Here is a 26,995-nt window from a genome sequence, read left to right on the forward strand (position 1 = left end):
GTTAAAGATGCATAAGAATTCTGGAGTGAGTTCTTGCCTAGATAGATGGATTTGGGAGTCATCAGCATGTCAGTGATAGCTAAAACCATTGCATTGTTATATACCTGGGAGAATGTTGAGTCAGAAGAGGAGGAGATCAATGAGAGACCTTGGGAAACAGTGATCTTTAAAGGGAATTGTGTTTTGTTTTTCACAGAAGCAAGAGAAGATGACCATTCTTATATGTAAAAGCTGTACATTCTCATAAAATAAAACTTACTTTCCATAGAACCTTCAAAGTTATAATGTATTTACTTGTTTCTTACAGTGCAGGAGCACCACTGCCACACACATTCCATTTTATTTTTGTATCTGTAATGGAGGGGAATTTTAGAATTGTGGTATACTTGATGGAAGCAAAACAAGTTTATTTCTTGCTACCTTTAAGTAGCAGAATTGTGTGTGTAATAATTTTTCATGTTTTTGCTAATTACTATTTTTTTTTAATCTTTGATTTAATGAGTGACTACAAATATTCTTGTTTTTTTCTTTGAGAAGGAGTCTTGCTTTGTCACCCAGGCTGGAGTGCAGTGGCATGAACTTGGCTCACTGCAACCTCCACCTCCCAAGTTCAAGCGATTCTCCTGCCTCAGCCTCCCGAGTAACTGGGACTACAGGTGCGTGCCAGCACGCCTGGCTAATTTTTTTGTATTTTTAGTAGAGACGGAGTTTCACCGTGTTAGCCAGGATGGTCTCGATCCTCTGACCTCATGATCCACCCTCCTCAGCCTCCCAAAGTGCTGCAATTACAGGCGTGAGCCACTGCACCTGGCCCACAAATATTCTTTAACATATGAAATTTTCATGCACAATAGATTGCATGAGGATATTCTTGTGTATTAGGGTGAAAAATGGGCTGATAGTGTTTTCAGAATTAATATCCAGTAATATTTTTTAAAAGTCAAGATTTTGGAGTAAGTCCTCCTCAAAACCCTTGTTTGTGTGTGCATGTGTGTGTATGTGCATGTATGTGTGTGTATGTGTGTAAAGTGTGGGAAACTACTTTATTATCTATAAAAACTTTGGAATGCAAATAATTTAAAGAGTAATTCAAAATTGAGAGTTTTCTATTTATATTGGATTGATGACGCTGAAGCATTATGTTATATATATATGAATACACATACACACACACACACACACACACACACACAAATTTTTTGAGACAGAGTTTCACTCTTTTTGCCCAGGCTGGAGCGCAGTGGCACGATCTTGGCTCACCGCAACCTCCACCTCCTGGGTTCAAGTGATTGTAGTGCTTCAGCCTCCTGAGTAGCTGGGATTACAGGTGCTTGCCACCAAACCCGGCTAATTTTTGTATTTTTAGTAGACACGGGGTTTCGCCCTGTTGGCCAGGCTGGTCTCGAACTCCTGACCTCAAATGATCTGCCTGCCTTGGCCTCCCAAAGTGTTGGGATTGCAGGCAAGAGCCACTGCACCTGGTGGTATTATGTCATATTTTGAATATTACCAACAATTCGATGGATACAGAAGTTGAGTAAGTAATTTTTTAGAGTACCAGCACACAGTTGGAGAGAAAGCTGTGATTTGTTTGATTTGCCAATTTACTCTGCAATCAGGTACCCCTACAATATAAACTTCAGTGCCATCTTGTTAATCATTAATTCAGTTTCATGCATTAAGGTGTTTTTTCATATGTATATATTTTGCCTTCTCAGTTTTTTGAAGGCCAAGACTGTATTTTGCCATTTGTATCTTGTAGAGAACTTTGATAACACTTGAAATTATAGCCAATAAATATTTTTGATTAAAGTCACTAAAAAGTTAGATAAAAGGGCTTCTTTTAAGGTAGTCATTTATAAGGGTGAGTCAATGAGTTTAAGAGATAGTATAGCATATTGGAACATGGGATTTGTCTAGCAGACTTGTGCATCTTTTGGTTTAGTTAGGTTAATGATTCTAGGAAAGTAATGTAATTTTCTGAGGTTTAATTTCCTCTTCTATAAAATGGAGATAATAATACTAACAAAGTATTGAAAAATTTAAACAAAGTTGAATAGGGAAAGCACATAGTATGGAATTTAAAAATAATCATTATTGTTATACATTCCATCCTGTATCTAACAGCTATCTGTACTAGTGCTTCTCAAATATTTTTGATAGCAACCACTTAAGAAACACACTTTTCTGTCATCACTCAAAACAAAAGTTAATAAAACATTATTTATTCTTACTACATATGATGAACTCTAATATATTTTGTTGTAGAGAATTATTATTTTAAAGTTGTGGCCAGGGCCGGGTGGTGGCTTACTCTTGTAATCCCAGTGCTTTGGGAGGCCGAGGCGGGAGGATCACGAGGTCAGGAGATCCAGACCATCCTGGCTAACACAGTGAAACCCTGTCACTACTAAAAATACAAAAAATTAGCCGGACGTGGTGTCATGTTCCTGTGGTCCCGGCTGCTCAGGAGGCTGAGGCAAGAGAATTACTTGAACCTGGGAGGTGGAAGTTGCAGTAAACCAAGATCGTACCACTGCATTCCAGTCTGGGTGACAGAGTGAGACTCCGTCCAAAAAAAAAAAAAAAAAAAAAACTGTGGCTGGGCATGGTGGCTCATGCCTGTAATCCCAACACTTTGGGAGGCTGAGGCAGGTGGACCACCTGAGGTCAGGAGTTCGAGACCAGTCTGGCCAACATGGTGAAACCCCGTCTCTACTAAAAACGCACAAAAAATTAGCCAGGAGTGGTGGCAGGTGCCTGTAATCCCAGCTACTTGGGAGACTGAGACGGGGAGAATCACTTGAACTCAGGAGGCAGAGGTTGCAGTGAGCCAAGATCCCACCATTGCACTCCAGCCTGGGCAACAGAGTGAGACTCATTCTCAAAAAAAAAAAAAAAAGAAGTTACAACCCAGTAAGTTGATTTCGTGATTCATTAATGAATTGCAATCTAAAATTTGTAAAACATGGATCTTTATCAGCATCTTTAACATAGTACTCTAGTTGATAGTTTTAACCATATAATAATTCTGGGATTAGTTATATAGTTGTATTTGTTTTTTATATTTTATGGGGCTACACACTAATCTTAGGCCTTTACTGTGTTAGCTGTAGATTAGCAAGGAAATTTACTGACTAGAACACTGGTCTATCATTGTCGATATCTGAACTCTGTGGTGATTATGAATTACTTTTTTTCCTCTCAGTGATTCATCATCTTTTTTTTTTTGTTAGCATTACTGTGAAGTAGGTTGGAACAGATATTATTTTACTAACGAGGATATCTAGAGAATGGAAGGATATGATGGCAGATCTTCTCAACTAATCTATATTAGAACTAACTTTTCAGATTAGACTTGGATACTCCAGCTATTAATTTATCTAACCTAAAAGATGGTTGCAAGGGCTTTCTTTGTATTTTGTAAACTTCAACTAGAATAGACAATGAAGTATCTTTGTATGATACTAGAATTTGGGATTGATACCATAAGATATAATTTACCTAATGGCACCATTGGTAGGATTAAGACATTTGATGATGTTTAATAATATGCAAATTGTTGTTTCACAATATTAAATACTATTTTGAAACTTTTTTCTGCCCCTTTCTGTAGGGTTTCATATGTCCCCAGTGTATGAAATCTCTTGGATCTGCTGATGAACTTTTCAAACATTATGAAGCTGTTCATGATGCTGGTAATGACTCAGGTCATGGAGGAGAGTCTAATCTTGCTTTGAAGCGGTACAGTATGATAATTTTGAAGTATAATGTTATGGAATATGCATGTGATATCATTGTTTAATCATGATTAATTAGCTTATGAAAATAGTAACCTTTTTGTATTATTTAATTTAAATCTGTCGTCATTTAGCATATCCTTCCTCCATTATTGTTAAAAACTATTCAATCCTTGACCAGTAACTATCTATGCCAGCAACTACAATACGGTACATAGGTTATGTTTTTAATGAAGATTGTGAGTTAGCGAAAGAAGATTAAATTATAGTTAGCATATTGTGTGTAATATAAGATACTATTTGCTTAGATGACTTTATAGTAAGTTGTTAAAATAATGAATTTAGCTAACAATTAAAATTTAATTTTTAATTTAAAATTTAAAAAATTCCATTTATAATCACCAGTATAGCAATAAGCACACGTACACATTGTGTTTTTTGATAAGTTGTCTTCATCATTTTAAGAAGTAAAAGTAAACTAAAATATAACTACTTAGAATAGCATTCAACAATATAACTTTGCGTTTCTCCCGCTATTGGAGAGAACTCTTGTCTTTTGTCCCCACTGAGGGCATAAAAGCTTCACTTCATTGTACTTGTAAAAAATTATTTTTATGCTCTCCTAAAAAAAAAAACTTACTGGTTAATTAATCTGCTGTAACACAAAGAATACTACATAAAGGAAAATATGATAACCACATAAACTTTGTGGTTGATAGATAATGTAGAACTATAAAACATGGCCATTTTACTGTATTAAAATATGTGGGAAAACCAGTGCTTTTGGGAAGAACGGATCTTCCTTTTTAATATGACTGTTAATGCTCTCGGGTATTTTTATGTGTGAATTAATAATTTCGGCCACTGTTCTTTTGTCATTTGTTAGGAAATAGATTAAAAATATGTGGTTATATTAAATTATATTATAAATGTTTTTATGTTTAATATCAATTTAATAGAGTTTTGTTTCAACTATGAATTAGACCATGTCCAATATATGAACTTTTAACATAAAGGCATCCATGGTCTACCCTTGTTCTTCTTAACTTTTCATTTAGTGTTTTAGTTAATTGAAGCCTGACTTCTGCCCTACCATTCTCTGGCAGTAGCTCTGAAGGCCAGCAGTAACCTGGATTATTTTCAGTTCTTATTTTGCTTGACCTCTGTTTTGATTATCTTCACTGTCTGACAATCTACCCAAAGAGCCTAGTGTTTAAAACTATAACAGTTTATTAATTCTCATGATTCTTTGAATTGACTGCATAGTTCTTCTGCTTTAAGTGAGGTAGACTGGGGTTATAGGAAGACCAGAAGTTTCAAAATGGCCTCACATTCATGGCTGGAAGTCCATGTTGGATGCCAGCTGGGAGCTTATCAGGGGCTTTATGTCAGAGGCTTCAGTTCTCTTTCATATGGGCCTCTTTATGTGGCTGCTTGGACTTCCTCCCAAACTGATAGTTCGTTCCAAGATAGTATGTTCCAAGAGGAAAGAAGCAGAAGCTGCCAGTCTTCTTTAGGCTTGATTCAAAAGTGTCAGAGCATCACTTCTGCCATTCTATTGGATAAAGAAGTCATAGTGCCAGGTCAGATTCATGAGGCCTGAAGATATACTTTGTCTTTTAGTGGGTTAGTGGATTTTGTGTATAGGAAAGGAAGAACTTGATTGTAGTCATCTCTGTAGACTATCTACAACAACCACTACAAAATTTGGCTTTACCATCTCTCCTTCCTTCTAGTCTTCTGAGATGACATACCATTGTGATAATTTTTTCTTGATCTGTTTTGTATGCTGCCCTTCCTCTCTATGATCTTCCTGGGGTAATATCTACATCCATAACTTCCTCCTAAACCACATTTCCAACCTAGAATTATCTCCCAACCTGCCTATTAGTTATCTTCCCTCAGATGTTCCCGAGGCACCTTATCATTGACATTTTGAAAACAGAGTTTATTCTGTTTTCTTCTAAACCTACTGCTTGTCTACTATTCTTCTGGAGAATGACAGCATTATCTTTGCACGCAGTCAGTAAAGCCAGGAAAGTAGGTGTGCTCATTTCTGCACATCTGCTCCTCCTTCCCCCATCTGATCTATCGTAAAGTTTAGTTAATTCTCTTTCCTTAATAGCATATATTATTTTACATTTTTTACTGTTGTAGTTTATTTTAGACTTTAAATCTCACTCAGAAATGTTTTTTCGTATTTATAATTGACTCGCTGTCTTTAGTCTTGTACTCCTCCAATTAATTTCTCCATGTTGCTGCCAGAATAATACTCCTTTTTTTTTTTTTTTTAGAGATAGGATCTTGCTCTGTTTTCCAGGCTGGTGCAGTCATAGCTTACTGTAGCCTCCAACTCCTGGGCTCAAGTGATCCTCCTACCTCAGCCTCCCAAATGACTGAGACTACAGGCATGGACCAACATGCCTGGTTAATTTTTACTTTTTTTTTTTTTTTTTTTTGAGACAGGGTCTTGCCATGTTGCCCAGGAACCTCAAGTTCTCAAGGAATTCTCCCACCTCAACATGCCAAAGTGTTAGGATTGCAGGCCGGAGTCACTGCGCCCAGCCAGAATAATATTCTTAAAATGCAAATTTGATTGATGTTGCTCTAAGTAATAATTTTTGCTGGCTTCTCATTGCTTACGGAATAGTTACTGCATGCGTTTCCATTTTTATCTTATTGTATCTCCTCTTCCCATTTTCCTACGCCTGAGTTTCTGACAATTGCATTCTACTCCTCTATAACACTTTGGATGATATGTGATTATGAGCAGGATATGTCTTTTAGATCAAAAGTCCACAAGACTTGGGTGGGTCATGAAACCTTTTTGTTTTAAAGCCCTCTGTTCATCAGTTTATATGCACATTTCATCAACATCAATCATATTTGAAACTTGATGCATTAGTGAGCTTTTTTAGACTAGATCTTTAAATGTATGTATGTAGATGTACATAGTACAAAATTCAAATTGTTCAAAAAAGTGTATGGTGAAAATTGAGCCCTTGCCACCCCTTTTTCCCTAGCCTCTTTTTTTCATCAATTTCTTATGTATTCTTCCAGAGATATTCTATGCTTATATATTCATATGCTTATATCTACATATAAATAAATATATAAATACCTGTAATTATATAAAAGATAGCAATTCTACGTTGTTCTGTACCTTTTGTTTCTCTCTGTATCTTATGGATTCTTTCATATCAATTTGGATAGACCTATCTTACCTTTTTAATGATAGCATGGAATTTTCTCATTCTTTGGTTGATGACTATTTAGGTTATTTGTCATGTTTTGCATACTTATGACATCATGTAAGTTCCTTTGGAGATATCCTTTGTACCTATTTGAGTATATCTATAAGATAAATTTGAATCCAGCAGGGAAAGATATGTTCCTGACATCCAGAATAATAATTCTTTATAATGGTGTTTCCTCATGAAATCTCTCTCCCGCAGAAGGGCCTAGAATGGTCAGTTCACCATTCTTTGTCAGTTTGACGCTTAGGTGAGGGGAACAGAGTGTGAGAAGCTTCTCAGACAGGAAAGAGCATGCCACACCCAAAGGAACAGAAATAAGCAGTGTTGTGTGTGTGTGTGTATTTCCCCCCTTTTTACAGAGCTTTTTCTTCTTCTTTTTTTTTTTTTTTTAAGGTAGAACCTAGCATTTTATTTAGATCTTCATTAAACTGTTGGAATTGAGAACCAGACATGTGTAATAAACCTCCAAAAATAGATCCTGAAAGGCACTTTCTGCTTTGGGCAAGCAGTCATGGAATAAGCATGTAAACAAGCTGACTTCTCTATCACACCAGCCAAGTCAGTTTTCTCCATGGCCAGCCGCACCAGCTCTGCCCTCCCTTTGTTAACACCCAGCCAGACCCCCGGTAGTTCTAACCCAAGGTTTTTCTGTAGGACACCTTGGCCTACCTAGGAATGCTAGAAACATGTTGTTAAAGGAATCATGGTAATCATGGTATTGAGAGAAAAGAATTTTGAAAGCTGCCATCTGAGGTGATGCCTTCTGTGTACTTATGCCATACCCTAGAACACAATAAATAAGCAATTAGGAAATGTTCAAGTATGAAGGGATTTCCTCCTCCCCGCCAAAAACACTGCTCTCTGAAGGAAGCTGACTTCTCTGTAGCTACATCAGCTGTTCAGAAAACTCATTAGACCTGGTTTTGAAAATAAAACAAAATTAAAACCCTGGGAGGAGTTATCGTGCATGTGGAGTACTCAGACTTTCTTATAAAGAAAAAACAAGTTATCTGGTACCAAAGTGTGCAACCTACAGACCCTCAGGGACTGCCCTGTGACTTCCCTGTATGGTATCATAAAGGTGCCAAGTGCCTGTTTTTCTAGAGCTAGGAGTTGGTGAGGTTTGGCTAGTGCTGAAACCATGCATAGGATTGGTTTACTAAATTAAACCTTACTATGTACGTCCTCCAAAATACAGCTGAAAGTGGAGAGATTTTGATTTGGTACTGTTAAAGAGGTGGCAATTAAGAGCATAAGCACCAGGGAGATGGTTTAATGGTAACTGCCTTTTTTTGATGCCAGGCTAGAGCTCCAACTGGGAACTTGCATTACATGCAAGATTGACCAAATAGAGAACACTCCCTGACAAAGAGCTCATAATTAGAAATGGATCAAGTTCCAGGGAGGATAAGGGGAAGACTTCACATTCATAATAGAGCTCAAGACATTACAAATTCATGCTGACAGGACTGTGGCATTGCCAGACAGAGGCTATAAGTGGAACTACAAGTACTTTATGTGCACATTACAAGGACATTTTCACCATCTGGTGGGAAAGTCAATGCAATTAGGACTTTGGAGCATTGGGTCATAGGGCACAAATGTTCAATTTCAAAGCATTATTTACTACAGTGTTGTTTCTAGGCAGTTACATGGATCACCTGTGCTCACTAAATTCATTACAATGGTAAACAAAACACCTAGGGACAGAATAGCAAGCCCAACAAAACACCTAAGATTATTTACTACAGTGTTGTTTCTAGGCAGTTACATGGATCACCTATGCTCATGAAATTCATTATCGGTGAACAAAACACCTAGGGACAGAATAGCGAGCCCAACTTACCCACAAGTGCTAAAATTCATGTCATTGACTAGTGACTACAACTGATCAGGCACTGAAACAGGACAGGAAAATTTAGGAAGGAGGGCCCTTTCCCTCAGAGCTCGAAGCCTTCTCTGTTGCCTACGCCAACAAGTATGGGGGAAAAAGGCTAACACTTTCAGTATTTAAGCTTTTTGGGCACTTCCCATGGGAAGCTATCCCTACCAAAGTGACCATAGGCTGCAGTCCTCTGGCTTCTTCAGATCCAGATCCCTGACAATGACCCTAGGGTGGAGACTGAAATTCTTCTTTACAATCTCTAGTAGCTCTCTCTCACTCTTCTGAGAGGTACCATAATGGAAAACGGAGATAGATAATGGATGAGAAACTCCAACAGAGTAATAGACCGGAACAAGAATCCTTCTGCACAGACCTCCTGTTACAAGGGATTTTGCCACTGAATGAGCAACATAAGCAACTGAGCGGTTGACCTTAGTATAAAATCCTTTCATGAAAAGACACCTCCTCCGTGAACACCCCAACCTCCATAAGTGTCCACAATGGTTTTCAGTCCAGTTGTACAAACCAGTGTCACCCAGAGCCCCACCAATAACAAGTCTGCCACTTGGCTGTAGGTGGTAGATTATATCCTTATCAAGGTATTTTGCAGGCACAATGGCTTTGATGACTTTCTCCCTTAGGACATCTCTCATCCATCAAGACAAACCTCTTCATCATGCGAACAGTTACAACAATTGTGTGGACTCTGATGGGAAGCATAGCACCTCAATCCTGCACAGTAACTTGAGTTTTAGAATCAGGGCATAACCAAGGCAAAGTGCCATTATGGCATAGTTCTGCCAGTTCGGCTTTAAGCTTGTATGCCAAGACAATGGTTAAAGGCATACATACACTCCTCAGTTTCATTAGTGGCATAGCCAAACATCAAGCCCTGGTGTCCAGCACCAATGTCTTCTTCATTTCTGTCAAGATGAACACTTTGAGAAATATCTGGTGACTGTTGCTCCAAGGCTACCAGCACATTACAAGTCTTGTAGTCAAACCCTTTGGAAGAATCATCATATCCAATGTGTTTAATAGTTTCACGAACCATTTTCTGGTAGTCAGCAGCAGCTCTGGATGTAATTTCCCCAGCAAGAAGGATCATTCCAGTTTTAGCAGCAGTTTCACAAGCTACTTTGGCATCAGGATTTTGTTGAAGGTGGGCATCAAGGACAGCATCACTGATCTGGTCACAGCTCTTATCTGGGTGGCCTTCCCCCACTGACTCTGAGGTGAAGAGGAACATGCCCTCCTCAATGAACGCCTAGTGGAAGCTGCTGAGCTCCTGTTCATGTTGGTGTTGGTGGCGGTGAGTGGAAGTGGCGTTGAAAAGGAGCAGCAGCAAGACGGTGGCTGCGAAATGTGCAAGCTGCGGACGGCATTCTACTCAGAGCATAGAATCAGGGTGTAACCAAGGGTGGTGTGGAGTGAACCAGGGCTTTTTCTCAGTGTGAAAAAAAGAAGCCAATGTTGATAGAGCTAAATGAATGAAGGGGAGAGTGATAAGGCAATGACTAGATTATGCAGATTTTATAGTCCATGTTAATGAGTTTAGATTTTATGCTAATTACAATAGGAAGCCATTGATGCTTATTGTTAGTAAATTAATGGGAGACATTTTGCCTCTTGGCTCGGGCATTTAACCGTCAGTTACATAGTTATTTCCATGAGAAAATGTTTTTCCATTTATAAACAATGAGCTTTACAAATAAAATTGTTTTTCCAAGGGCTTTATATATCTGCCATTATATATAAAATCTTCCATAGTTGTTTTTTTTTTGGAATTGAAAAACCTGTAATACTAATACACAGTTACTAGCCATGATTTCTTAAGACAAGTTTTTTAATTAAAGGACGTTAACTATTAATTCCTTCCCCCCATTTTTATTTAGAGATGATGTAACACTGCTCAGACAAGAGGTCCAAGACCTACAGGCTTCACTTAAGGTAAGAATAAAAATTATTATACCTTTTTATTTTCAGTGTTTCAGGTAATATCTCTTTTTAAATTTACTAATTAAAAATCTTTTTTATTAGGAAGAAAAATGGTACTCGGAAGAATTAAAGAAGGAATTAGAAAAATATCAAGGGCTGCAGCAGCAAGTAATTGCTTTTAAATACTTAAAGCATGTTTATTAGTTGTTTATTTTTATTGTTGAAAACTAAATACCTTTTTGCAAGCAGATGGCGGCCTGATATAAATAACTTCCTAATGGCCTACAGTGTATATTCTTTGTAATTCTGATAAATGCAAACAAATATATGAAGAGTGAAGATGTAATTTTTTTTAAAGGTGTTCCATTAAAAATCAGTTACTAGATGGGCCTATGCCTGTAATCCCAGCACTTTGGGAGGCTGAGGCAAGAGGGTTGCTTGAGCCAGGAGTTCAAGACCAGCCTGGGCAATACAGGGAGACCCTTGTCTCTACAAAAAATTTTAAAATTAGCTGAGTGTGGTGCCATGTGCGTGTGGTCCCAGCTACTTGAGAGGCTATGATCTCACCACTGCACTCTAACCTGGGCAACAGAGCAAGACTCTGTCTCAGAAAAAAAAAAGAAAAAAAAAAAGAATCAGGTACCTATATGTTGTTTTTTTTTAAAACCAGGCTATATTATTCTAATTTTTTATAATATATCTAAATGGCCAAAAAAAAAATAAGAATAAAAAAAGGTTCAAACAGTAGTGAGTCTTCAAAGCATTTAAGTTTCTGAAAAATTGATAATGACTAAAGTGTCTGTTGGTAGGGAAAAAAATATTACTAGCTGCTTATAGCTAGTAATGTTATTTACTAAGTTAGTGAAGATTAAAAACTGGGAAACCTGTTCTATTAACAATGTTAAGTTTTTTAAAAATGAAAAATATGTATTTGTACATACATGCACACACACGCATATTCTGTATGACTTTACATAAAAATAATACATGAAAAAAAACAGAGGAAAATGACTGCAGTATCAAAAGTGGTTCTCTCTGAATAGGATTTTTTTGATGTCTTAGTTTCTGTGTAGTTTGATGTATTTTCTAAGTAAATGCCTTAGTTATTATTTTTATGCTGAAATTATATTGATTTTATTCTGAAATTATAGGAAGAATCAAAGATTATTGAAATTTTACCAAATTCACAGTCATCATTTGTAAGAATAAAAGTAGTTACCCTTCAGCAATAATTCTAATATTTTTGTGAAGTAATTAATAATCCCTTTGCATATTATCTTGTCATATTGTGACTTTCAGAGAACCTTTTTTGCTTTTTAAAGCCTTTGCACCAAGAATTGGCAGTTGGACTGAAAAAGACAAAAACAAATAAGTAAATGACAAGATAATCAATCTTATTTCTATTCAGCTTCTCTAATTGGTGATTCTGTTAACATTAAAGAAGTTTTTAGTAATCTAAAATACTTACAGCTCATTTACTCATGTTTTGTATAAATGCCATTAATAATTAATCGAATATGGGCTGTATTCTTTTCTGTATCTGAAAACAGAGTGGTAATTGTTTACTACATTTGAGATGACTATTTCACATTTAATACACTTAAATAACTTCTCCACGGTGCAAGGTGTAAGTTACCTTGGCAGGAAATTTACCTTTGGGGGGAAATATATTTTAAATACTTATGATTTTTTGCAATCAGTATGTCTTAGTTCAATGCAAAGAGAAACAAAAAGTAGATATACTAGGAAATGCCTTATTAAACTCTTTCAGATGGGTATAATTCTTTAAAATACAAAAATAATGCCAAAGTAGTATATTATTTTGTTCCTAATGCATGTGACAAATTAAGCCTTATGAAATCTGTTATTTCTGCTTCTTTTAAACTTGACTTGTCCTGAATTAAAAATTTATGCTTATAAAGCCAATTTTTTTAGTAGTGATAGTTTTGATAGCATGTTTTAACTAATGCAAATGTTCAACTATTATAGGTGTTGTGTTTGATTGTAATAAGAAGCATGATTTGAAGTATGATTTCACAAATTGCATGGTTTATTGCCAAAGAGAAATTTTCTTAGGTTCACAGTGCTTAAAAGGGGGAGAAGTAACATGAACAAATCTTGTGGGGAATATCAATTGATGAGGTATACTAACCATATAGTGAATAAGCTCCAAAATTATTAAAGTTTAGTCATCTATCAGGATGGAAGCAGGTTTTTGTGAAAAATGAAGTCTAAAAGGATTGAGGTATACCTTTTTATATGAACAGTCTCTCTGGAGAGATGGCATCCAAAACAGTGGAGATACCGGACAATGGGGATCTCCTCCTGCTAGAGGAGATGTAGGTAGGTGTTGGCTGGCGAGACTCAAGGCTCAAAGGCCAGCAGGATGTGGTCCTGTTGCAGCATGAGCTGCCAGTCTGAACGAAAGCAACTGATAAAGTGCAGCCTGCCATGACCTAAGCTTTCAAAGTGTCTTTCAGACTCTTTGGTTAATATGCATTTTGAAGTCCAGTAGTTGAGGTCAGTAGCTCAGATCTGGGGTATGATAAGGTCTGATGTAATACTACTGAAGACAGGAGAAGTTCATGCCAAGTTCTCACATATGGGGTCTAACAAGTATCACATGCTTGAGTGGAGGGGGATAACACTCCAAGTTCTTATTACAGCAAAATATATAACATCCATGTAGCAAACTATGTTAGGGTTTGAAATTATTTCAGAGCTACATGCTAACACGATTGAATGTTGCCAGTTGACTTAAGTATTTGTTTTAGAATCTATATTTATAATTACAATAATTGCGCTATTTATTTATTACTGAGTTCATGGAATTTAAGATGACCACAATAACTTCATATATATTAACATACAAAAAAAATCTATGTTAGAACTAATAAACTGAAGTTAGATCATTATGCTAGTCTGCCTGCTGGTCTCTTACAGATCTGGAAGAATGGAAACTACCAAATTTAGATTTTCACCCAAATCTTACTACTTACCTGAAAGAATGTGACTTTCGAGATTTTTTAAAATTGACAATTTTAACAGTCTTATCTTTTCCTTTTAATTCATTTGTTTATGTCTTTTGTTTTAATTGAGGAGGCCAAACCTGATGGGTTGGTGACTGATTCATCAGCAGGTAACTTTACTTAAAGCAGATGTTTTTTCAGTTTTCTTTTTCTTCTTATTTTCCTTTCTTTTTCTTTGATGCCTGCTAAATGAATTTTGTTTCATGGTTATGCTTTATGACTCTAAAACAGTGAAGATAATGGTCGTATTCTAGGTTTAGAGAGTTACATGTGAACTTCATACTTTAATCAGTTAACTAAAACTTTAGTTTTCTTAGTTCATTATATTTTGAAGTAAGGAATAAACTTCTGAAATATTACATTAATATAATTAATGAAATTTTAAGTCTATGTTAAGAATAAGATAGTTTCTTTATGATGAAGTATCAGGAGTTGATTGCATACTTTAATGAATTAAAAATTTTAAGGCCTTGATCTTAACCATTTCTAATTCATCCTGCTTTATAACTAATTTTATCAGAGGAGCAGAATGTTTTTGTTTTTGAGCCAGGCTTGATGGCTCATGCCTGTAATCCCAACACTTTGGGAGACTGATAGGGGAAGATGGCTTGAACCCAGGAGTTAGAGATCAGCCTCAGCAACATAGCGAGACCCCCATCTTTAAAAAAAAAAAAAAAACACTGTATTCCTTTTGGCTCAGTTGATGGATATAGGAAAAGAACTGTGAAATGTTAAAATAACTTTTAATCAAATATTTGTAGATTATTTGGCAGTGATTCTAAATATTCCTTTCATTTGTATTATGTTTTTAAGTTATGATTTGTACCTTAAATGAAGCAGATATACTTAATTTCTTGAAATGTCAAAACACTCTACTTGTAATTGGATAATAAACTTAAGTTGATCATCTTTACAACTGTAATGAATATAAGTAATAACAATTTAGCATATGTAATTAACATGGTATTTGAATAACCATGGCATTTTTTTGTAGAACTACAGTCTTTGGAACAGCAATTAGAAGAAGCCCAAACAGAAAATTTTAATATTAAGCAAATGAAAGACTTATTTGAACAGAAAGCAGCCCAACTTGCTACTGAAATTGCAGGTAAATTGTATTAGAATATTTTAGCCATTAAATCAGTCTCATTACCTTTTTGCCATTATATACCCCAGCAATAAATATAGTATTTTAGTGTGTTAAAGCATCTGTGATAGACTTACAATGGTGATTAATGGAATTTAATGATTTCAGAGTTGCTATGTAAATTATTTTGTTTGTCCTCTAGCTGCCCTCCATCAAAGGACTGGTGTTTCTCTGTAGATTCATCTTGAAATTTAGAGAAGATACATTTTCTTCTATGACATGCTTAAAGATTAAAAGGAACATTTTAAAGAAGTGAATTAAGTAATATAGTATAAATGTAATACTTGGTTATACTATCACATATATATTTTTAACATGTGCTTTTAGGTAAAATGTGATTAAGTATACATTAAAATGCTAATTATTAATGTTGAGTGAAATTTATGTAGACAGAAACAGTTAATTAAAGTTCATTTTATGTAATTAAAAGTATAAATTTACTGTATTATATATTTATGGTTATCTAAGGAATGACAATTTGAATTAGAGTGATATGCAGATATGCAGAGTAATATACGGGAACTTATAAAACTGCCCTTCCCTTAATGTCATAAAACTAATATTTATATAACTATCTTTAATTAGATATAAAGTCAAAGTATGATGAAGAAAGGAGTCTCCGAGAAGCTGCTGAACAAAAAGTGACACATCTGACAGAAGAATTAAACAAAGAGGCAACTGTAATTCAAGATCTGAAGACGGAACTGGTAATTTAGGAATTATTTATTGAGATGTACTCTTATACCTTTCTAAATTAAAAATAAAATACATACCCTGAAGGAAAATGTTTAAAAATATAATTTGAGTGAAATGGAGGAAATAAGGAATTCCCTATATTCTACCACCTGCATTTATATTCTGTATATGATTTTAAAAATAAAAATGGAATGTTATGATACATAACTTACTACCTTAACATTTTTATTGTTTCTATCTAAATATCATCTGTAATTTTAGTAGTTTACATATCTGCATCTCTGATCCTGGTCTTCTCTTGCATGTTAGTTTTACAGATTCATCTGCTTTTAGGGTACTTTGTGTTGAATTTCTAGCTTTAATTTCAAATTCAACAGGTATAAAATCAAAGTAATCATGTTTCCTCATTACTGTATTTCTGTTATTGGAACCATACTTCTCTAATACTCTCCCAAGACTTAATAATCTTGGATCTGTCCTTGACTTTCTTTCCTTTATTTAGCTCTCAGAAAATATATAAATTAACTACATCCAACCTGCAGCATCTATGCTTACATCTGCTCCTTCATTTTTATTCCTAGCATAGGAAAAGAAGGAATGTGGCATTTTCAAGTCAGTGTTATGACCAATAGATGTAGTTTGTGAAGGAAAGGAAAACAAAGTAGTACAGATAATTGTGAATTTACTAGACTGCACCTTGAGTAGTAATACTATTAAATGCAAGGTAGGGTGGGAAGAAGTGACTTATTGTGGGAGAAGATATCAGTGTTCAGTGTTTGGAATCTAAAAATTGATATTGAAGATTGTTTCCCTTTTGATTTCTTTGTAGTGAAATTATTCTAAAAATGTATATTATTTTAGTTTTTCACTTTAATTTTTAATTAAAATGTGTTGCTTCACAGCTTCAGAGACCTGGTATAGAAGATGTTGCTGTGCTAAAGAAGGAACTGGTGCAAGTTCAAACACTAATGGATAATATGACCTTAGAACGTGAGCGAGAATCTGAAAAACTCAAAGATGAATGCAAAAAATTACAGTCACAATATGCTAGCTCAGAGGTAATGAAGTTCATGGTACTTAAATGTGATTCATATTAGCGTGTCTAGTATATACTATTGAGTGAAGCCAGGATTTGAGATTTTTCTGAGTGGTCTATCAAAGTATTTGTCTTTCTTTCATTTTTAATCTGAGTAATATTTTTTATAGTCAATGTGGTTTTACAGTCAGTATGTTCTGCTTTATAAAGCTAGACATTAAGAGAATATTTGCATAAAGATTGTTATTCTGTTTAATAAATGATATATGTCGCTGACATAATATTTAAGGTTAAATTTACTCAAAGTTAGTTGATAAATGGTAATTGAGTTTGTCTTAGTTTGGTAGAAATAAAGGAACAATGATAGCATTTTCTACAATTATATTACCAATTTTGTTTAGAAAAAATATTTAAGAAAGGCTTATTTTGTAATAAGCTTATTTCTTTTTTTGTTTTATGAGACAAAGTCTTGCTCTGTCACCCAAGCTGGAGTGCAGTGGGGTGATCTCAGCTCACTGCAACCTCCACCTCCCAGGCTCAAGTGATTCTCCTGCCTCAGTCTCCCAAGTAGCTGGGATTACAGGTGCCTGCCACCACACCTGGCTAATTTTTGTATTTTTAGTAGAGATGGGGCTTCACCATGTTGGCCAGGCTGGTCTCGAACTCCTGACCTCAGACGATCTGCCCGTCTCGGCCTCCCAAAGTGTTGGGATTACAGGCGTGAGCCACCGCGCCTGGCCATAAGCTTATTTCTAATTGATAGACTTTGAATTATGAATTTGAAAGAAGTCTTAAAAGGAGCTAGTCTAACATTCCATCAGGACTTCCCTTTATGGCAACCCTGATAAGTGATCCACAGTCCTTGCTAGGTGGTGTAGGGTGTGCATATTTCTTCCTAAGTCTATTCTATTGAACTGACATTTGTTTCCCTGTAATTTACATGCACTGGTTCTAGTTTTGTCCTTAGGAATTACATAGAATAAATTGTTCCTCTTTCCACATGAGGTATTTGAAGACTGCTCATATTTGCTCTGAGTATTTTCTCTTCCAAGATAAACATTCTCAGTTTCTTCCACTATTTCTTACATGACATGACTTTGGCCTGTAAATCCCTTGTATAATTATGTCAGCATATAACAAACTCTAAGATGTATAATGAATAAATTTGCTTAAAAATCCTAGCCTTTGTCCTTTTTACTTTATTATAGGAGACATTTTGTTATGACTACTATTATTTGTAGTCTTTAAGCTCCCTTATGTAAAGTAGACCTCTGATTTTCTTATTTTCAGTTTAAAAATTTGTAACCGTGACATTTTAATTTGAATCTCTTTCTTAGAGTTTTGTAACTGGTGATTTAAAAGCCACTCCATTCATAAATAGTAACATGTCATCAAGCTTTGGGGTATACGTATTATAGATAACCCATGTCTAATTCATTTTTAAAAATCTTTCTTCTTTATCTTATGGAAAGGGATGGTGAAAGTTTGTGGATATAACACACATAGGCATGTAAGGCCTTGTGATGCCTAACACTTCACTCTCTAACTTACGATATTTGGATGCAGATTTTTCAAAATTGACACTTTGTAGCCCAGTAACACTTAATTCCAAAAATTTTCAAACAATTTCAGGTGGTTCATGAACTTCCTGAAGCCAGTTAAAAGGTCTTGTTCTACAGGTATTATTAATCAGCAAAAGACAATGAGTAATCTGTAAGTACAAATGTGGAATCAAAGAGAGACTGAATTAGAAGTCGCATGAGGAAAAGTTCTATTCAGATGTTAGTGTAAAAATACCTAAAGCTGGGTGAACCCAGTCATTTATTTCTTTGTTTCAGTAAGAACTATTTTTGATTAGATATGTCTGCCTACTGGTATTTCTCAAATTAAAAAGAAATTACGCTCTCTTTTGATTAAAAAATATCTTAAATGCTATTTGAAATTTTAAAATAAATGTATCATGGTGACTAAAATAGAACCAAATTAATGGCAGTTTTAGGAATATATATTTTAAAGTTGAGTCCTCTCTGACTTATTCCAGCTGCAAGTTTTGGAGTTATACTTGTTAAACAAATAGAGTATTAACAAGGAAATAAATTTATATGTTTACTTGCCATTTAACAAAATATAGACTGAGTATGGTGGCTCACCCCTATAATCCCAGGACTTTGGCAGGCTGAGGCAGGCAGATTGCTTCAGTCCAGGAGTTTAACCAGCCTGGGCAACATGGTGAAACCCTGTCTCTATAGAAAGTTAGCCAGACGTGGTGGCACGTACCTGTACTCCCAGCTAGGTGGGAAGCTGAGATGAGAGGATTGAGCCACCTCTTGAGCCCAGAAGGTTGAGGCTGCAGTGAGCCATGATCACACCACTGCACTCCAGCCTGGGTGATAGAGGCAGACCCTGTCTCAAAAGAAAAAAAAAAGGTGAGAATATAATATAACTTGCTAATGGGAAGACATTTCTAAGTAATATTTTATCTAAGAGTTACTCTAATTTAAAAATTACTCATTTCTAAGTAATATTTAAGAGTTACTGTAATAAATTCCTTTTAAGAATTTGTAGTGTGTTTTATGAATTTATATTATTGTAGATTAAAATACCTTTATGTCTAAGGGGAAGAAGTGATTTTAGATGAAAAAGCTATGGTTAGAGTTTTTTGTTTTTATTTATTTAACAAATTATTTTTGGTTGAGATGGAGTCTTGCTCTGTTGCTTAGGCTGATGTTGACCTCCTGGCCTCAAGCAGATCCTCCTGCCTTAGTCTCCCAAAGTGTTGGTATTAAAGGTATGAGTCACCACACCTGTTCTATGACTGGAGTTATGAAAGATAGGGAGGTGAAAGAATTTAGTGTCTCCCTCCATGGTCCTCCTACAAACAGGGCTAATTGTAGGAAATAGTTGTTGTTTTTTTTTTTTCTAGAAAAGATATTTCTAGGAAAGAAGGAAGACGGCTTAGAAATCAGTTCTTCGTGTCTTCATTTAAAGTTTCATAAAAGTTTATCCTTTCAAGTATTTGGAAATAAATTTAGAAAGGAATTTATTTGTGCTGAGTAACTGAATAGGTGATTTAATATTTCATTATGTTTTTAATAAAACAAGAATAATACTTATTACCTATTTAATTAATTAATAGATATGTAGTGATGAATGAGATCTTGGCTATGTTAAAGTATTTTGAGTAACTTTAGGAAGTGGTAACTTAAGAGTCAGAATAATATTATTATTAGAAACAAACTCTTACTTTTTTGAGCACCAGTAGGTTTTGGATACTGTGTTAGACACTTAAAACGTGGTCTCATTTGTTTCTAATAACCCTGTAAGTTAACTATTAAGTATGTTTTACGTATGAGGAATCTGAGAGGCAATGAGGTTAAGTAAATTGTTCAAGGTCACACCTAACATAGAAGCTAGGGTCAGAACTCAGGTCGTGTCCAAAGCCTGTGTTATTCCCTTTTTATCGTGCTCTCTCCTAATTTAGGTGGTCTGATGATTGCCTTGTAAGTAAATTTGTGCTATTAATCTTGTCCTAATACTTATTGTTAATTTTTGTATTTTGCCATATTGTGTGTTGTAATATTTGTATTGGGTAGTAGCTAATACTTTTGAGTTATGTTATACCATTTCCATATGGAAAAAAATTACTGTCTACTTCATTTTATTTGTTTATAACTGCATTTGTTTTTTAGCATTTCCTTAATCTGAATATATGATGTTTTATTAATTTATTAAAATTCAATTCTATTTATTCTCAGTTAAGTATGTTAGTGAATTGTAGGATTTAATACAACAATTTTTATTATAGATTCTGCCGTTTTTACCAAACCTAAATATTGGCATCAGAAACAAAACACATACAAAGGAATTAAAGAAGCTTTATTTTTAAGGGCCGGGTGCAATGGCTCACACCTGTAATCCCAGCACACTGGGAGGCCCAGACAGGTGGATCACCTGAGGTCAGGAGTACAAGACTAGCCTGACCAACACGGTGAAACCTTGTCTCTGCTAAAAATACAAAAAAGTAGCCAGTGTGTGGTGGCACATGCCTGTAATCCCAGCCACTTGGGAGGCTGAGGTGGGAGAATCCCTTGAACCTGGGAGGTGGAGGTTGCAGTGAGCCAAGATCATGTCATTGTACCTCTAGCCTGGGCAATAGAGTGAGACTCTGTCTCAAAAAAAGAAAAAAATTATTTTTAAATGTCAAATAAACATTTACTTCAAATTAATGGCAATTTTAGGAATATGTATTTTAACATTTATTTCAAATAAATGTTTATTTGACTAGTATACCTGGTTGGGGCTGAAGATGTATAATCTGGTGTATGTTATTAAGTATGTATGTCCTTGTGTTTATTACTTTTATTGAATGCATACCTTATGAATACATTGACTTCTTTTTGCCTGGGCATTTTTGAAGACATATAGAAAATATCTCATTCTAAAGCATTTGAAAATTCTTTATAAACAATTGGCTGTTTTGTGGGTTGGAAATAGAGGATTTAAGGGTTAAAAAGTATTATTTATAAAAGTCTACATTATTGCAATATCTAGGCTGTAATCAACTTGTATTTGGTGTAGTATTTAATGGAAATGATTTTTAAAGAATTTTATGTTTTTCCAAATAAACTCATTTGAATCCCAGTTTTAAGAGCTAAAATGCTTATGTGGATATGGAATAAGTATGATTAGACCCATGCATAGCTATGAAAGTATTTAAATATCTTTTAAAGTATGCTTATTTAAGAGACTAGACTTGCAGGCATGTTTGGTCATTTTTATTATGTGCTCAGTGTGTACTTTTGTCAGTCTTGTCTGCCACCTTTCATCCACCATTTTGTTATTATTTTTTCTGCTTTCTAATGGAGATGCTTAAATTTGAGGTAATGTGATTTTGGGAGGCTTTTTAATATTAGTAATACCCTTAATGTATCACCTTCAATTGTTATATGGCAATTTTATGTTTTAAGGCAATCTTAGAACTTCAAAGATATGCCCATTTTTGTTTTGTTAATCATGCATAGCTTCAACCATTTAAAAATGATTATTTACTAATAGTTGTAGTATATTAAAACAATAATTTTTTTTTCTTGGCCATATTTTATTTTATTTATTTATTTTTTTAAGGTAAGAATTTCTTTTTTTTTTATTATACTTTAAGTTCTAGGGTACATGTGCATAACGTGCAGGTTTGTTACATATGTATACTTGTGCCATGTTGGTGTGCTGCACCCATCAACTCGTCAGCACCCATCAACTCGTCATTTACATCAGGTATAACTCCCAATGCAATCCCTCTCCCTTCTCCGCTCCCCACAATAGGCCCCTGTGTGTGATGTTCCCCTTCCTGAGTCCAAGTGAACTCATTGTTCAGTTCCCACCTATGAGTGAGAACATGCGGTGTTTGGTTTTCTGTTCTTGCGATAGTTTGCTGAGAATGATGGTTTCCAGCTGCATCCATATCCCTACAAAGGACACAAACTCATCCTTTTTTATGGCTGCATAGTATTCCATGATGTATATGTGCCACATTTTCTTAATCCAGTCTGTCACTGATGGACATTTGGGTTGATTCCAAGTCTTTGCTATTGTGAATAGTGCCGCAATGAACATAATTTTTCTAATGCACCAGCAGGATGTTTGCTTGAAACATCATTCCTTATTTTGTAATGTGAAGTTTTTTAGTAAAAATTCGTATTGAATTCAATAACATTTCAGACAATCAAGGGAAATGCAAACTGTTTTATAGAATCTAATGTTTCCTTGGAAATAAGCATCTATTATCTATTTGGAGGTATAATTACTCATTCCTTTACTGAGTTTTTTTGGGTTTACCAAGTGTCAGGGACTGCTTTAGGTGTGGGGATTAAAATACCAAATAACACAGAATACTTGCTCCCATAAGGCTTAATCCTTTCTGTAAATCAAGCAACAGACTGTACAAGTACACTGAATCATGATAGAAAGCCAGGTAATAATAAGGGCTGTGAGGAAGAAAAATAAAGCACGTATAGGCCGTAGTGGAAGTGGGAATACTGTAGAACAGTTTTAGAGTGGTTGGGGAAGATCTCATGGAGGATATGTGTGAGAAGAATGAAATAAGCAAGAGTCAGAGTTAAGCAATAGGAGCTAGGATTCCCAGTAGGAGGTTAAAGTCCGAGGCACGTATAAGCTTGGCCTGTTAAGAGAAGAGAGTCAGTATGAACAGAGATCTTTGAACCTCACCATAGTGATGTCTGAAGAGGGAATGTATTTACTTTTTTTCCTTTGTAATTATTGTCTGTCTTTAATCTTTATTTTGTCCCCAAATATAAACATAATATGTGATTATTGTAAAAGATTAATGATTCATAATGTACAATAAAAAAGGGGAAACCTTTCCAGAATTCACTCTCCTCACTCCTCTTCTTCATAACTAAAGTCTGCCTCTGGATGTATAAGTCTTCCCACATCTTTCTTTATTGTCCCCTTGAGTAAATTTTAAAGTTTTAAGTGCTGGAATTTATCTATATAAAAATCTTAGTTTTCACAATATCTAAATTTGTTGTACAAAGTGTAAATGATACACTTAATGTCCAGTTTTTTAGTTGTTAACCTTATGCAATCATTTGTAAGAACATATCTAAAAGCTATAAAATAGGATACAAAAAAGCTATAAAATAGTATATTTTTGGAGTATGTTTGCTTTAGTTTCCTTCTTTCATAAGGAAAATTCTATTCTTATTCTTACTAGAAATTCTTATTTCTACATGTTGGAATTTGTCAGCAAGACAGACCTTACACTTGGCTTACTACGTTTTATAAACTTCAATATGAAATCATGATATTTTAATGAGATACACACGTAATTTATATTTTAATATATACTGTTATTATTTCTGTGCATTATGTACCGGGAACCTGTGCAAATTTTTTTGATAAGACAAGTAGGGATTTAAATGTGATATTGTCTTTTGTAATAAATTGGCATTTTTGCTATATGATTAAAACATAGTAAGTTAAAATAGTCAAATTGTTCCTGATGTTTCTTTTAACATCTGTAACCCTACTAACAAAAAAAATTTGAGATTCAAAATTTTTAGAAATAGTAATTTGAAATAAACTTGCAATAGCTAAATCCATTTCAAGGTTACATGTTCAGTTTAAGACAGATGGTTTTAGGGTAGGGCTTTAACTTGAGTGTAGTTGAAAATACATGAATATATCAACATTTTCTTCTTTGAATTATTTAAGGTTATATATATATAAACATATCAGCTGTTACATATGACACTGAAGCACTGTGTATAAGGTGTAACAATATGGTAATGTTACAGATTGCCTTTCATTGCATCGGAATTTGTACATTTAAGTGAATGTTTTCCCAAAAAGGTCAGGCCATGCATGTATCTCAGACATACTCCATTCCTAAAAACATTTTTGAAACTTACTTTAATTGACTTTTAGTCCATTTGGAACACACTAAAAAAACTAATTTTGTTAATTTATGGTTATTAAAATAAGCCCAAGAATTTGATCATTCAATTCAATCACTTCTGATCTTTAAAATAAGCCCAAGTTATTAAAATAAAATGGTTATTAAATAAAATAATTATTAAAATAAAAGAAGCTCAAGTGTTTGATCTTTCAGTTCAATCACTTACCTTGCTTATAAACTTGGTGGTTTCCAAAACTTAAAATCAAAGCCACCATAAAATGGATGAGGATGCACCACCACTGAGAATTCCTTAAAAAAAATAAGTTCCACACACTCTGGAGGGGTTTCCAAAAGAAGAGTAGCCAAAGATCTCTTGAATAATAGCATTGTTGCCACGATAAGTTAGTAGCCTTCTGAGATTTCTCCCTTGAAGATGAAAGTACTCATTTGTAATATATGATATGAATAAGTATTTATAAGTATCAAGAAAAAATTTAAAACTTGTATCTTATTCATATTATAAAGTTTATTCAGTAATAAAGAAATAGACACTGGAAATGATTGTAACTTTATTTATAAAGTGGAAAGTAAAGCCAATAGGCAATATTAGAAATATTAATATAATAGAAAGTTATTTTGTCAGTGTCATTTGCAGCAGACCATACCTAAAAAAAAATACTTAGTCTTTCTCTCTCATGGTTCAGCTTTTATGTATTAGAAATTTATATTTCCAAGATCTTTGCTTACCTCTCTTTCTCTTATATTATTTTTAAATGATCAAACCGTTGCTTTAGTTATAAATGTGAGTTTCACATTTTTTAAAATGTTAAAATGGGCTGGGCTCAGTGACTCATGGCTGTAATCCCAGGAGGCCATAGTGGGAGAGTCGCTTGAGCCTAGGAGTTGGGGACGAGCCTAGGCAACATAGCGAGACCCTGTCTCAACAGGAAATAAAAAAATTAGCTGGGCGTGATGGTCCTAGCTACTTGAGAGGCTGATGTGGGAGGATTGCTTGAAGCAGGGAGGCTCAAAGCTACAGTGAGCTGTGATTGTACCACTTCACTCAAGCCTGGGTGACAGAGCAAGACCTTGTCAAAAAAAAAAAAAAAAAATTAAAATGCACTAAAGCAAGTTCCTTCCTGATGATTATACCTGACCATATAGTGATTTAACTTAAGGAAGCTGTGTATAACTTCAGCTTGATAACTTCTTTGGACAAAGACATTTTCATTATAATTTAGAAAGATGATTCACCAGTAGCAAGCCCTGTGTTGCACGTTTGCACATGTCTTAAAGTAAAAGAATAATTTTACGCTATAGAAGTTGGAAAATGTAGACATAACTGGCATATTATCTTTAAATTCTGGAAGATTTAAATTCTGGAAGATTGAAGAACCAGTAAATTTAGGTTTGCAGTTTGATACTTCAGAAACTTAAAGTAGGATGCCAAATTTTCATTTTATGTATTAATAAATAAATGAAGTTGTGCATCTTGGATAAATTGTAAAAATTCGTTGTAAGCCGAGAAAAGCATAATGTGGCAGTACAGGTGGTAGGATAAAGAACAAAATAGAAAATTCCAACAATAAAAAATTTGTTTTCTTAAAACCTTTGTATACTTTCATTTTTTTAATTTTTAAAAAATTTAGTTTGCTTTAATTTTTTTTGTTTTGTTTTGTTAGGCCACAATAAGCCAGCTAAGGAGTGAACTTGCCAAAGGCCCCCAGGAAGTTGCTGTATATGTACAGGAACTACAAAAACTGAAAAGTTCAGTTAATGAATTAACACAAAAAAATCAGGTGAGAATTTTAAAGCTATATATAATTAGTAAATTGATTTCATGTATTTTAAATATTAATATTACATAATTTAAAAATATATTGGCATAGTACAATGTAATTTATTCTGTATTTTTTTTTAGTGTTTAATATGTTCACATTATTATGCAAACCAATCTCCAGAACTTTTTTCATTTTGCAAAGTTGAAATTTTATAACTGTTAACTCTACATTCCTCATTCCCTCTAGCTCCTGGAAGGTTCCAGTCTACTTTCTATCTCTAAAATTTGACTACCTAGGTGCCTCATATAAGTGGAACCATACAGTATTTGTCTTTTCAAAATGTTGTTTTTAAAATTTTTTCAACCTTGGGTTACTACATCTAACAGTATTTGTCTTTTTGTGACTGACTTATTTCACTTAACGTAGTGTCCTCAAGGTTCATTCATGTTATAGCTTCTGTCAGAATTTGTTTTTAAAGCTGAATGACATTTTATTGTGTGTATATATGTTATTGATTCATCTGTTGATCGACACTTGGATTGCTTCTATCTTTTGGCTGTTGTGAATAATAATGCTACTTTCAACATGGCTGTACACATATCTCTTTGCTACGTTGCTTTCAATTCTTTACCTGTAAGTGGAATTGGTAGATCATATGATACTTCTATTTTTAATTATTTGAGGAACTATCATACTGATTTTCTTTTTTATTATTATACTTTAAGTTCTAGAGTACATGTGCACAACATGCAGGTTTGTTACATATGTATACTTGTGCCATGTTGGTGTGCTGCACCCATTAACTCGTCATTCACATTAGGTATATCTCCTAATGCTATCCCTCCCCACTCCCCCCTCCCCACAATAGGCCCTGGTGTGTGATGTTCTCCTTCCTGTGTCCAAGTGATCTCATTGTTCAATTCCCACCTATGAGTGAGAACATACGGTGTTTGGTTTTCTGTTCTTGCGATAGTTTGCTATGAATGATGGTTTCCAGCTGCATCCATGTCCCTACAAAGGACACAAACTCATCCTTTTTTATGGCTGCATAGTATTCCATGGTGTATATGTG

The 26,995-nt window shown here is 34.6% G+C and overlaps 1 protein-coding gene and 1 pseudogene across 2 annotated transcripts in view; one reads left to right on the plus strand and one right to left on the minus strand.

Annotated features, from left to right (window-relative positions):
* Positions 1-26,995, plus strand: part of EEA1 (early endosome antigen 1) — a 162,187-nt gene that overhangs the window by 64,856 nt on the left and 70,336 nt on the right. Inside the window, exons 3-10 of the mRNA XM_011993184.1 lie at positions 3,617-3,744; positions 10,778-10,832; positions 10,923-10,988; positions 13,920-13,959; positions 14,844-14,957; positions 15,582-15,703; positions 16,595-16,750; positions 25,825-25,941. Of these exons, the coding sequence (XP_011848574.1) occupies positions 3,617-3,744; positions 10,778-10,832; positions 10,923-10,988; positions 13,920-13,959; positions 14,844-14,957; positions 15,582-15,703; positions 16,595-16,750; positions 25,825-25,941 (798 nt within the window). The remainder of the gene's footprint in view (positions 1-3,616; positions 3,745-10,777; positions 10,833-10,922; positions 10,989-13,919; positions 13,960-14,843; positions 14,958-15,581; positions 15,704-16,594; positions 16,751-25,824; positions 25,942-26,995) is intronic.
* On the minus strand, positions 9,084-10,274 carry LOC105548928 (annotated as a pseudogene). Its single transcript, XR_001007476.1, has one exon. The product of XR_001007476.1 is annotated as an S-adenosylmethionine synthase isoform type-2 pseudogene (transcript).

Source organism: Mandrillus leucophaeus, unplaced genomic scaffold, assembly GCF_000951045.1.
Source record: "Mandrillus leucophaeus isolate KB7577 unplaced genomic scaffold, Mleu.le_1.0 Scaffold427, whole genome shotgun sequence".
Taxonomy (NCBI): Eukaryota; Metazoa; Chordata; class Mammalia; order Primates; family Cercopithecidae; genus Mandrillus; species Mandrillus leucophaeus.